The sequence below is a fragment of the Ictidomys tridecemlineatus genome, chromosome 5 (genome assembly GCF_052094955.1).
Source record: "Ictidomys tridecemlineatus isolate mIctTri1 chromosome 5, mIctTri1.hap1, whole genome shotgun sequence".
Taxonomy (NCBI): domain Eukaryota; kingdom Metazoa; phylum Chordata; class Mammalia; order Rodentia; family Sciuridae; genus Ictidomys; species Ictidomys tridecemlineatus.
This window is the reverse complement of record NC_135481.1, coordinates 37,639,210-37,651,407: the sequence shown is the minus strand read 5'-3', so window position 1 is coordinate 37,651,407 and position 12,198 is coordinate 37,639,210. Positions and strand designations below refer to the sequence as shown.

At 34.2% G+C, this 12,198-nt stretch overlaps 1 protein-coding gene across 2 annotated transcripts in view; it reads left to right on the top strand.

The window, feature by feature from the left end:
* Positions 1-8,698, top strand: part of Snap23 (synaptosome associated protein 23) — a 34,757-nt gene extending 26,059 nt beyond the window's left edge. For both annotated transcript variants that reach the window (XM_078048942.1, XM_078048943.1), the window contains 3 exons: positions 1,176-1,334; positions 2,679-2,823; positions 7,247-8,698. In XM_078048942.1, coding sequence (XP_077905068.1) covers positions 1,176-1,334; positions 2,679-2,823; positions 7,247-7,312 — 370 coding nt within the window. In that variant the 3' untranslated portion in view covers positions 7,313-8,698. The remainder of the gene's footprint in view (positions 1-1,175; positions 1,335-2,678; positions 2,824-7,246) is intronic.
* The last annotated feature ends 3,500 nt before the right edge of the window (positions 8,699-12,198 follow it).

Genomic DNA, 12,198 nt, shown 5'->3' with positions numbered 1-12,198 from the left:
AATTAAAAATAAAAACAGCTGGGGATGTGGCCCAGTAGTAGAGTACCCATGGATTCAGTCCCCAGTACCACATGCACAAAGAGTTAATCACAGAGTTGCTTAAGCATTTTATCATCCTGAAGGCTAATTTCTTCACAGAAGGGGGCTGAATATTTTAGTACACAAAAGATAAAAGTCGGGTGCATGCCTGTAATCCCAGCAGTTCGGGAGGCTAAGACAGGAGGATCCTGAGTTCAAAGCCAGATTCAGCAAAAGCAAGGTGCTAATAAGCAAACTCAGTGAGACACTGTCTCTAAATAAAATACAAATAGGGTTGAGGATGTGGCTCAGTGGTTGACTGCCCCTGAGTTCAATCCCTAGTACCCCCAAAAAGAAGAAGAAGAAGAAGAGGAAGAAAAGGTAAACTCCTAAATAAAAAAGCCCTCAACAGAGAATTTGTAACTGGCACCAGTGTGGCAAGGTGGTTATTTATCAATTGATTATTCAATTTGGAAATAACTTGTGTTTTTCCTTTATGCATTTTGCTTGTTTATTATTTTTATTTTTTAAATATTTTTATTTTAGTTGTAGATGGACACAATAGCTTTATTTTATTTATTTATTTTTATGTGGTGCCTCACACGTGCTAGGCGAGCACTCTACCACTGAGCCACAACCCCAGCCCCTTGTTTGTTTTTTAAAAAAATTCTTTTTGAAATTTTCATGCAAAACTAACACAAAACTGATCTGCCAAAACTACTTCAGTTCTAATAAGACGGAGCAAAGAACAGGATCAAATTATTACCTACTCGGTCTTCTTACTCTATCATCCCTTTTCAACCTGAGAGATGCCTTATTTTCTTTTCCCTAGCATCCATTAATCTCTTTTCTGGAAAATCTACAGGCTGAAGAGACTGAAAAAATCAAATAATTGCATTTTGCTATTTGCTAACAGCTTAGTGCAGATTTAATAGTAGTAGCATTTGGGCTGTTTAAAAATGATTTAATGGTAGTGGGTTTACATCACTAATCTTTTTCATATCTTCTATTACCATGGAGCTTAGTATAGATAATCTAGATTTAGCTGTTTGCAGCTTTTCTGCTAAAGGTATTAGTGTCATCCTTAAATTAACTAGCACTAATAATCACGACTCTACTGCTTTTGGTATGTTTCTGTACTCCTGATTCTTATATAGGACGAAGAATTTTGAGTCTGGAAAGGCGTATAAGGCAACATGGGGAGATGGCGGAGATAATTCACCTAGCAATGTAGTATCTAAGCAACCGGGCCGAGTAACAAATGGTCAACCTCAGCAACCAACTACAGGAGCAGCCAGTGGTGGATACATTAAACGGTATGCCAGCTTCTCCCAATATTTCTTCATCTTTCCTAATGAATGGCTCACTTAAGAGGTTGGGTGTAGTTGTACATGAAGCCTAATGCTCCAAACAGAAATAAAATTTATTCTGCTTTAAAAATGCATTTAACCTGTAATCCCAGTGGCTGGGGAGGCTGAAGCAGGAAAATCACAAGTTCAAAGCCAGCTTCAGCAAAAGCGAGGTGCTAAGCAACTCAGTGAGACCCTGTTTCTAAATAAAATACAAAATAGGGCTGGGGATGTGGCTCATTGGTCAAGTGTCCCTGAGTTCAATCCCTAATACCCAGAAGAAAAAAAAATGCATTAAAAAATCTGTCTTCTGGGGGAATAGGGAAGGATGAAGGAACTTTGGATTGCTTAGAGGGGAATGAGGGGAGGGGTGGCGCTCTGGGGATGGGAAGGACAGTAGAACAAAACAGACATTATTACCTTATGTACATACATATACACTATTGGTATGACTCTGCACCAGGTACAGCCGCCAGAGGAATGAGAAATTGTGCTCTGTTTGTGTACAATATGTCAAAATGCATTCTACTGTTGTATATAACTAATTAGAGCAAATAAAAAGAAAGAAAAAAAAATCTGTCTTCTAACAAATGTTGACCATGGTTATTGTTCATGGATAATGAGATTGATTTCTCTATATTTTTTAAGACTTTCCAAATTACTGAAGTAGGCATATTTACTTCTACAAATAGGATATATATGTCACAAAATGTAACATCTAAAGCAGAGAAAGTAGCCAGAGAAAATTTGTCAATAAATGAGCATAGCTGTGTTTAAATAAAACTTTACTTACAAAAATAAGGTACCAGGACATGTTTAGCTCTTTATCTACAATTTCCAACCAGTTTCGGAAAATTGGTTCTTAATAGGTGTACATTAGAATCACCTGAGAGTTTGTTAAAATATAGATTGATGCAGATATGGTAAATGCATGTCTGTAGTCCCAGCTACTCAGGAGGCTAAGGCAAGAGGGAGCCTAGCAGCTCAAGGCCAAGCTTGGGGAACATAGCAAAATCCTGTCTAGTGGGAGAAAAACAAAACAAAACAAAAGTACATATTGCTGGGATCCAAATAGAGTTTCTTATTCAGTACTTCTGCAAGGGTGTGAGAGTTAATATATTCTTGTGTTTAACAGGAATCCAGGTAATTCTGGGAATCACACTTTGGTTCTAATACTTGCTGAGCATAATATTGATTACTTGTCATTTTTTTAATTATTTTTTAATGACTCATTTTTATGAAAATTAAATCCAGATTTAGTTTATTGTAACTCAACAAAAAATACTAAAATTAACTCTCCTTTTGTGACAGTATAACTAATGATGCCAGAGAGGATGAGATGGAAGAGAACCTGACTCAAGTGGGCAGTATCCTAGGAAATCTAAAGAACATGGCCCTGGACATGGGTAATGAAATTGAAGCTCAGAATCGACAAATAGACCGAATCACAGAAAAGGTAAAAGCCTTTTATGGCTGTAATAAAATGAAACATCCAATCTGATAATTGTTTAGTAATGGACATCTAGTATGGACACTTTGGGGGGAAACAATAGAATAAGATCCTGTCCTTATAGGATTTTACAGTTTTGATGAGGTGGCAGTTCTAACACATTAAAAACAAAGGTAGAATCCTCCTATGTTGCTCATAGCATTTAGTTTATTTTGTAACCACAGCCTTGGGATAAAGTTGTTTTACTTAAACCTTAACACATAAAGCTTAGAATCTACTCTAACCTTTGAGTATGCTTCCCTTCCCCCATAAATATTGCTTTTATTTTATTAACTAGTAGCATATAGTCATGTGAGCAAACGAAAATTGTGATTCTTTTTTTTTTTTTTTTTTTTTGCATTACATGCTATATAAAAGATACTGAAAGGAAAATGTTTTTCAGAATTTGGAAGTCAAATCTAAAAGCCACAGTTGATGAAAATCCCAGTGTACTTTAGAAGATGGTCACTTTTAAAGCTTGGCTCTCTGTTGAATCACTTATACTGGATTTCTTTTTCTTTTTTGGTGCTGAGGATCAAACCTAGGTAGGGCCTTGCACCATAGTAGGCAACTGCTGTAACACTGAGCCACATTCCCAGCCCAGTGGATTTCTTTTGAAGCAAATAATGGTTCATAAGATGCCTTTAAGGCTATGGTTTGGTTTTAGGCTATGTATTACCCATGATTTTAATTTAGATATCAGTGTAGGTGGTAATACATCTGTTCCAAAGATCTTTTTCACTCTCTGTGGTTTAGACCTAGAGTAACTCCATTGGAATTCTGTGGTTCAGAGAGCATTGTTATCATATTTCATTTCATCAGAAATGTTATCAATTTTTTTTTTACCACTTAGAATAATGCTGGCCTTGGGTTTAGCATATATAGCTTTTACAATGTTGAGGTATGTTCCTACTATCCCTAGTTTTTCTAGTGTTTTGAACATGAAGGTGTGCTGTATTTTGTCAAATGCTTTTTCTGCATCTATTGAGATGTATGATTCTTGTTTTTAAGTCTGTTAATATGATGAATTATGTTTATTGATTTCATATGTTGAACCAACCCTGCATCCCTGGGATTAATCCCACTTGATTGTGGCACACTATGTTTTTGTATGCCATTGCCAGATTTTTTTTTTAAGATACTACCTGTTTAAAAATATTTTTATTTTATTTATTTATTTTTATGTGGCGCTGAGGATCAAATCCAGCGTCTTGCACATACTAGGTGAGCGCTCTACCGCTGAGCCACAACCCCAGCCCCCAATTTGCCAGAATTTTGTTGAGAATTTTTGCATCTATGTTCATCAGGAATATTGGTCTGAAGTTTTCTTTCCTTGATATATCTTTGTCTGGTTTTGGTATCAGGGTGATATTAGACTTATAGAATGAGTTTGGAAGAGTTCCTTCCTTTTCTATTTCATGGAATACTTTGAGGAGTCTTGGTATCAGTTCTTCTTTGAAAGTCTTGTAGAACCTGGCTGAGAATCCATCTGGTCCTGGGCTTTTCTTGGTTGTAGGCTTTTGATGGCATTTTCTATTTCATTACTTGAAATTGATCTGTTTAAATCATGTATGACCTCTTCATTCAGTTTGGGTAGGTCATATGTCTCTAGAAATTTGTCAATGTCTTCCATATTTTCTATTTTATTAAGAGTGTAAATTTTCAAAATAGTTTCTAATTACCTTTTGTATTTCAGATATGTCTGTTGTGATATTTCCTTCTTCATCTTATATTTTAGTAATTTGAGTTTTCTTTCTTTTTCTTTTCATTAGTATGGCCAGGGGTTTATCTATCTATTTTATTTATTTTTTTCAAAGAACCAACTTTTTGTTTTGTCAATTTTTTCAATTGTTTCTTTTGTTTCAATTTCATTAATTTCAGCTCTAATTTTAATTATTTCCTGTCTTCTACTGCTTTTGGTGTTGATTTGTTCTTCTTTTTCTAGGGCTTTGAGATTTAGCATTAGGTCATTTATTTATTGACTTTTTTTTCTCAATGCAATAAACTTTCCACTTGGTACTGACTTCATAGTGTCCCAAAGATTTTGATATGTTACATCAGTGTTCTCATTTACCTCTAAGAATTTTTTTTATTTCATCCTTAATTTCTTCTACTATTCATTCATTCATTCAATTGTGTATTATTTAGTCTCCATTTGTTACAGTAACTTCTACTTTTTATTTTATCATTGATTTCTAATTTCATTCCATTATGGTCTGATAGAATGCAGGGTATTTATTATCTCTTGTTTTTTTTGTATTTACTAAGAGTTGCTTATGGTCTGTTTAGAAGGAGCCATGTGCTCTGAGAAGAAAATATATTTGCTCATTGATGGATGAAATATTCTATATATGTCTATTAAGTCTAAATTATTGATTGTATTATTTAGTTCTATAGTTTCCTCATTTAGTTTTTGTTTGAAAAGATCTGTCCAGTAGTGACATAGGTATGTTAAAGTCACCCAGTAATATTGTATTGTGGTCTATTTGACTCTTGAAAATGAGAAGGATTTGTTTGATGTACATAGGTGCTCCATTTTGGGGGGCATAAATATTTATAATTGTTATGTCCTGCTTATATAAACTTCCTTTAAGAAGTATGAAATGTCCTTCTTTCTCTCTTCTGATTACATTGGTTTGAAGTCTAATTTTTCTGAAATGAAAATGGAAAACCCTGCTGGTTTATGCAATCCATATGAGTGATAAGGTTTTTTCCCATCCTTTTACCTTCAGCCTGTGGATGTCTTTGCTATGAGGTGAGTCATTTGAAGACAGTATAGTGTTGGGTCTTGCTTTTTAATCCAATCTGCCAGTCTATGTCTTTTGATTGATGAGTTTAGGACATTAACATTCAAGGTTAATATTGAGATATGATTTGTATTCCCTGTCATTTTGATTTATTTCTAGGTTTTGATTTCTCTTAGGTTTGGTTGAATGTCTGTTTAGTGTAGACCCTCCCTTTGCTGGTTTTTACTTTTTTTTCCACTTCATCCTCATGGAATATTTTCTTGAGAATGCTCTGAAGTGTAGGCTTTCTAGTTGTGAATTCTTTTAATTTTTGTTTATCATGGAATGTTTTAATTTCATTTTCAATTCTGAAACTTTAATTTTGCTGGATATAAAATTCTTGATTGCCATCCATTTTCTTTTAGAGCCTGAAATAAAATTATTCCAGGACCTCCTAGTTTTGAGGGTCTGAGATGAGAAATAAGTTGAAATCCAAATTGGTTTCCCCCTATATGTAATTTGATTTTTTTTTTCTCTCACAGCCTTTAAGATTTTATCTTTATTCTCTGTGTTAGTCATTCTCATTATGATGTGTCTTGGCGTGAGTCTGCTGTAATTTTGTACATTTTGGTCCTGTAAGTCTTGTATTTGATTTTCCATTCCATTCTTTAGGTTGGGGAAATTTTCTGCTATTATATCATTGAAAAGATTGTGCATTCTTTTATTTGTATCTCTGCTCCTTCATCTATTCCGATAACTCTTAAATTTGGTCTTTTCATGTTATCTCATAATTCTTGGATGTTCTATTCATGGTTTCTTACCATCTTCTATGCATGGTCAACTCTACTTTCAAGATTACATATTTTATCTTCATTGTCTAAGGTTCTGACTTCCAAGTGGTCTAGTCTGTTGGTGATGCTTTCTTTTTTTTTTTTTTAAATATTTTTCAGTTTTAGATGAACACAATATCTTTATTTTTATTTGTATATGGTGCCTAGAATTGAAACCAGTGCCTCACGCACGCTAGGCAAGTGCGCTACCACTTGAGCCACATCCTCAGCCCTGTTGGTGATGCTTTCTATTGAATTTATATGCTTGGGTTCAAATCTACTGTCTCCACTTTCTAGCTACATGATTTACTAAAATTTATTTACATCTTATTGGGGGAAAAATGCTATTGAAGATCTGGGCATAATGGTGTTTGCCTGTAGTCCCAGCTACTCTGGAGACTGAGGCAAGGAGGATCACTTGAGCCTGGGAGTTCAAGGCCAACCTGGGTAACATAGTGAGACCCTGTCTTAAAAAAAGAAGAAACTGCCATTGATTGTAAGATGCATCCTAGTTTCAGATGGGTTGAACTATGAAAAAAATATGTAATAGAATTGATGAAATACTGGCAAGTTCTGTGCATTAGGATTTTTCCAAATCAATTTTATATTCTGTCACTTCTTACTTAAAATGAGTTTTGTAATGTGACTTAAAGTGTTTCTTGAGTTTCATCAGTATGTTGATTAAACTTTTCTTTGGGTCCAGAGGTTTGAACCTTGGGGCTTGTACTTACAAAGCATGTGTCTACTCCTAAGCAACATACCTAGCCTAAATTTCACTTTTATTAGAATGTCTTACCTTGTGAAGTAATGCTCATATCTTTTTCTTTTTTTCAGGCTGACACCAACAAAGATCGTATTGACAATGCCAATGTCAGAGCAAAGAAACTCATTGACAGCTAAAGCTACTGCTGTACTTCTCTATCATTTATTTACTTCAGTTCCTCCTCCTAAATCATTACCTTTTCAGAGTTTGATATTTTGGTTCCATACTCTTCTAATCTGGAGATAATGTGGAAAAAGGGCCAGAGACAGCTTGCTTGATTTTTTGATTTTTTTTTTTAAATTCCTGTTTGAGGGTAGACTGTTGCTCATCCTTCCTTCTAGTATTTTATTTCTCAGTTCATATTCTTAGATTGGTTTTCATACATCACACATATTGTTTTCTTCCTTCTCATTTACTTGAGCAATTTCTTTTGTTTTCAAGATTCTGAAGCATTGCCAAAGACAGCCATGAAGAAGGGAGCTATAGAGGTGTTTTTTTGGTTTGGTTTTGGTTTTGTGGTGGGTGAAGAATGAGAGATGAGAGGTCATCATTTCAGTAAAAGCCACAAACAAGTTGGATAACCACAGTAAAGACCTAGTTGGATTTAGTTTTTAAGTTGCAATTTTTGCCAATTAAGGCTAATGCTTAATTTTGGAGCTTTTATATACAATATTTTTGTCATACATCACTATTTTTTGCAACCTCTGCTCCAAAGAGTATAATTAGTTTTCGTTAAAGTGAGCTCAGTTTCTGAACTCTTAGTGATTCATTTATATACAGAGATTTTGTTATTTCATATTGCACATTCAGGAAAACTTTGTATAAATGAGTGGCTTTTTATTTTCATATTATTAATAATATCATGGTCCCATTACAGGCCTATTAATCTCATAAATTTGTCATTAGTCTTTGAAGAAAAGAATATGTAAATACATATAAGTAATATGAGACTTTCTCTCAAAAGCAGGGCTTAAAATTTTTGTGGAAGTTTGATAAAATATATCATGTGAATTCAGATTTACCTCAATGCTAAGAATTATGTTTAGATAGGAAAAATGAATTTTATTTTGATCTCAGGTAGAAAAATAGTTATGTAGTTATGTAGCTTTATACAGTTATTAAAAGTTAGAATTTATTCTTCCCTACTAAAAGTGGTTTGGAAAATTACATTTGGTTTAATTATTGATGATTACACTGTCATTCTTTTAGCTTTGTGTATTGAACTATGTCTAGAATCAAGTTGATGTAAATCCTGAACAGTTTTGTGAGAATCTAATTGGATTTGTCACCTTTATTTAAAAACTAGCCTCTGCACACTTTGAACCTAGGGATATGGATTGGTTTGACCAATAGCCACTGCTTAATTCTCATAATTAAACTTTGTAATTAATTAATGGTATTGTTCTTTAAGATAGGTAACATGTTTCTGTGACTGTTATTTTGTGGACAGTAATTTCATCAGCTGCTGTTTAACAAATTGAATAAAGCAAAGGTCCATAAGTCAAGAAGCACACCAATGGAAAGCTGCTGTTAGCTCTTTTCCAATTTCTTTTATTTTTTATTTTTTAGTTGTAGTTGGACACAATGCCTTTATTTTATTTATTTTTTTATGTGGTGCTGAGGATCGAACCCAGGGCCCCACACATACAAGGCGAGTGCTAGATCTACCACTGTACTATAACCCCAGTCCCTCTTTTCCAATTTCTATTAGAAATATTAACAGAACTTTCCTTTCTGTGATGCATTTAATGTAATCATTATTAGTCTCATTCATTTGCACTCACTTTTATCAGTGACTAAACAGATGTTTCTGGGAAAGAAAAACCCAATACTGGAAAAGATACAACTAACAGGAATTTTCAAAGGGTGAAGAGGGAGATATTTAAATAAAGCAAGACTCAATTAGGTCCTCCCTCATAAAAGTGCTCCATGTCAGAAAGAGTAGTTTGCCAGGTGAAAGTGAATGTGTAAAGTAAGGTGTAAAACAGTGGAGATTGTACTATACTAAGGGTCCTTCTTAAAAGCACTAATTTTTTTTTTTAAACACTGTTTTGGCTGAAGGAAATAATTTGGAGGATACCACTGTACTGCTCCCACAGTATAATTGGTTTGAAGTGCATGTTAAGGCACCAATTGTCTGGATTTATACTTTAGCTCTTGCTGGCTGTGGTGACTCTAGCCTGTTCCTTAGTTTCTTTTCTGACTATGAGGATTAATGATTCCTACCTCATAAAATTGCAAAGCATAGAGTTTAATGCCTTTAAAGCCCTTATAATAGTGCTTAGTAAATGTAGGAATTTAATGAATGATAGCTGCTATTTTCTCTAGAATAGAGCTCTTTTTTGGTCAAGGGTCCATTTGTGAATTTGATGACAGACAACACACCCCTTTCCCCAGAGAACTAAACACATGAATGTGAATCATGCATATCTTGAAAACCTACTCATAGATCCCAGGTTACAAACTTTTCTACAGCTTCTGCTACTGAGAAAGGAGAAGTAAGAGTCCTAGAAATTAGGCCCATAATGAACTAGAAATGGAAGCTATTAACTTAAAGGCTTTTTTGGTTTTCTCCAATAACACCATCTGTGAACATTTTTTCCATTACTTTTTTTAAAAAAATATTTTTTAGGTGTAGATGGACACAACACAATGCCTTTATTTTTATGTGGTGCTGAGGATCGAACCCGGGTCCCGTCCGAGCGAGGCAAGCACTCTACCACTGAGCCACAATCGCAGCCCCATCCATTACTTTTTAAAATATTTTTATTTGTTGTTGATGGATCTTTATTTTATATATTTATTTATATGTAGTGCTGAGATTTGAACCCAGTGCCTAACACATGCTAGGCAACACACTGAGCCAGAACCCCAGCCCTTTTCCATTACTTTTGAAAGGTTAACACAAGCTCTCGAGTGTGATCACCTGGGTCCAAATTTTGATTAAATCATTTACTAGTTATGTAACCCTAAACATGATATTAATTTATAACTATATAGGAAAAAGAAAAAAACAGTATCTCCTACTGAATTTAATTTTTTTTTTAACAGTAATCTCCTTCAAGTTTCCAGTCTTGTAGTGACAGAGATTTTTATCCTTTACCACTGGGCCTATTTTTTTTTCTTTATTTAGTTTTAATTTATCCTTTGTTTCCATACTTCAACTCTATATTTTCTTTCTATGTCACATATGGATTATGAGTCTCCTGTTAAACTCTGTATCTCAGACATGTTATACTGATGTGTACTTAGACTTAACTTTTTAAACGGCTGTTTTCCCATAGGGCTCAGTGGCACATGCCTGTAATCCAGCTACTTGGAAGGCTTACAGGAAGATTATAAGTTCAGGGCCATCTTTAGCAATTTAGTGAGACCCTCAGCAACTTAGGAAGATTCCATCTCAAAAAAAAAAAAAATAGGACTGTTGATATAACTCAGTGGTAGAGTATCTCTGGGTTCAATCCTCAGTGCTTTAAAAAACAAACAAAAATTTTTTAAAAAGCTGTTTGCTTTAGGTTACTCTTACTAAAATTCTAGATTATCCCAGTTCATATCAGATACACACACACACACACACATACACACATATATATATGATATGCATACATATCATATATATCTTGAGATATATGCATATATATTACATATATCTGATAATCTCTAATGCCTTATCCCGTAGTTATTTTTTATCTTTTTAATGGCAGCTTTAAGCCCATTCCTAAACAACTTAAATTTTAGTTTTATGCCTTATAGATGAGATAAATGGTATGATTTATTGATTACTTACTTTGTCATAGGGACTATACCAAGTGCTTTTATGTATCTTATACTTGAGAATGTTATATTTACTCTCATATTTACAGATGAGAGCAAATTGCTCAAAAAGCTAATAAATGGCAGCCTTTTATGGATTCAAACCTAAATCATTCTGACTCCAAGGCCCATGATCTTATTCAATAACCACTGACTTCCAAGCCAAGCTCTAAAAAATATAAGTGACTTAGGGCTGGTAGCCAAGATAGAATCAGGATCTCTGACTATAAATCAGACTACTCTTAGTTCATATTTTAGTCTAAGTCTTGCTCACTATTAACTCTGGGTATATTACTTTATAAATTCTCTGACCTCAGGTGGTTTAGTCTAGCAAGAAAGATAAATATAGAATATGAGAAGTGCTATAGTAGCAGATGGGAGGAACAGTTAATTAGATTTAGAGAAGAAGCTTAGACATAGGGAAGAAGGAGCATAATAGGGGCATTCCTGACAGAGCAAACAACATAAAGGCAGAGGAGAGAATGCAGCATGGGTTTAAGGAGCAGAATGATCTGATATGATTGGATAGGCAAATGAGAGTAAAGAGAGGGTATCTGAAAATAAAGTATCCAAATTGTGAAGGGTGGCAGTCACTGATTCTTACAGGGGTGGAGAATGCTAATCATTAAATGGATACATTTAACTTGTTAAAAATTTAAAGTATTTAGAGAAAAGTTAATCATTCAATGGATCAGGTAAGAATAATAAACATTAAGGTTTAGGGGTTTGTTGGTGGGGAACAGCTCCTCAATTGATACTGATAAATTGGCAACCCCTATCTGAGAAGGAGAAAATAACATGGGAAATAGAGAATACCCAGACAAAATTTAAAGTCAGAGACATTGCCCCATAAATAGTAAGCTCTTATGATTTCTTGCTTTTAAGCAAGGTTTAACATTACTGAGAACTGCCAATATATCCATGGCTAAGATAAAACTTGAGAAAATGACCAAAATAGTAGTTGTTCAAATGTTCATGTCGTTGACAATCTGAAATCTGCTACTTTTATACTTTCAGGTTCTGTTAATAAGCATGGTTCTAGTACCCCAAAATGTTAATTATCAGTCATATAAAGGCATTTCATTACTTCAGAAACCTGAACAAGAACATGAAACATTTCTCCCTAATTTACTTTCAGAGAACAAATGACCCTTTACATTTTAAAGTTGTCTTCTTCCTTTAAAGAATTAAACTTGCTTCCAGTCAAAGA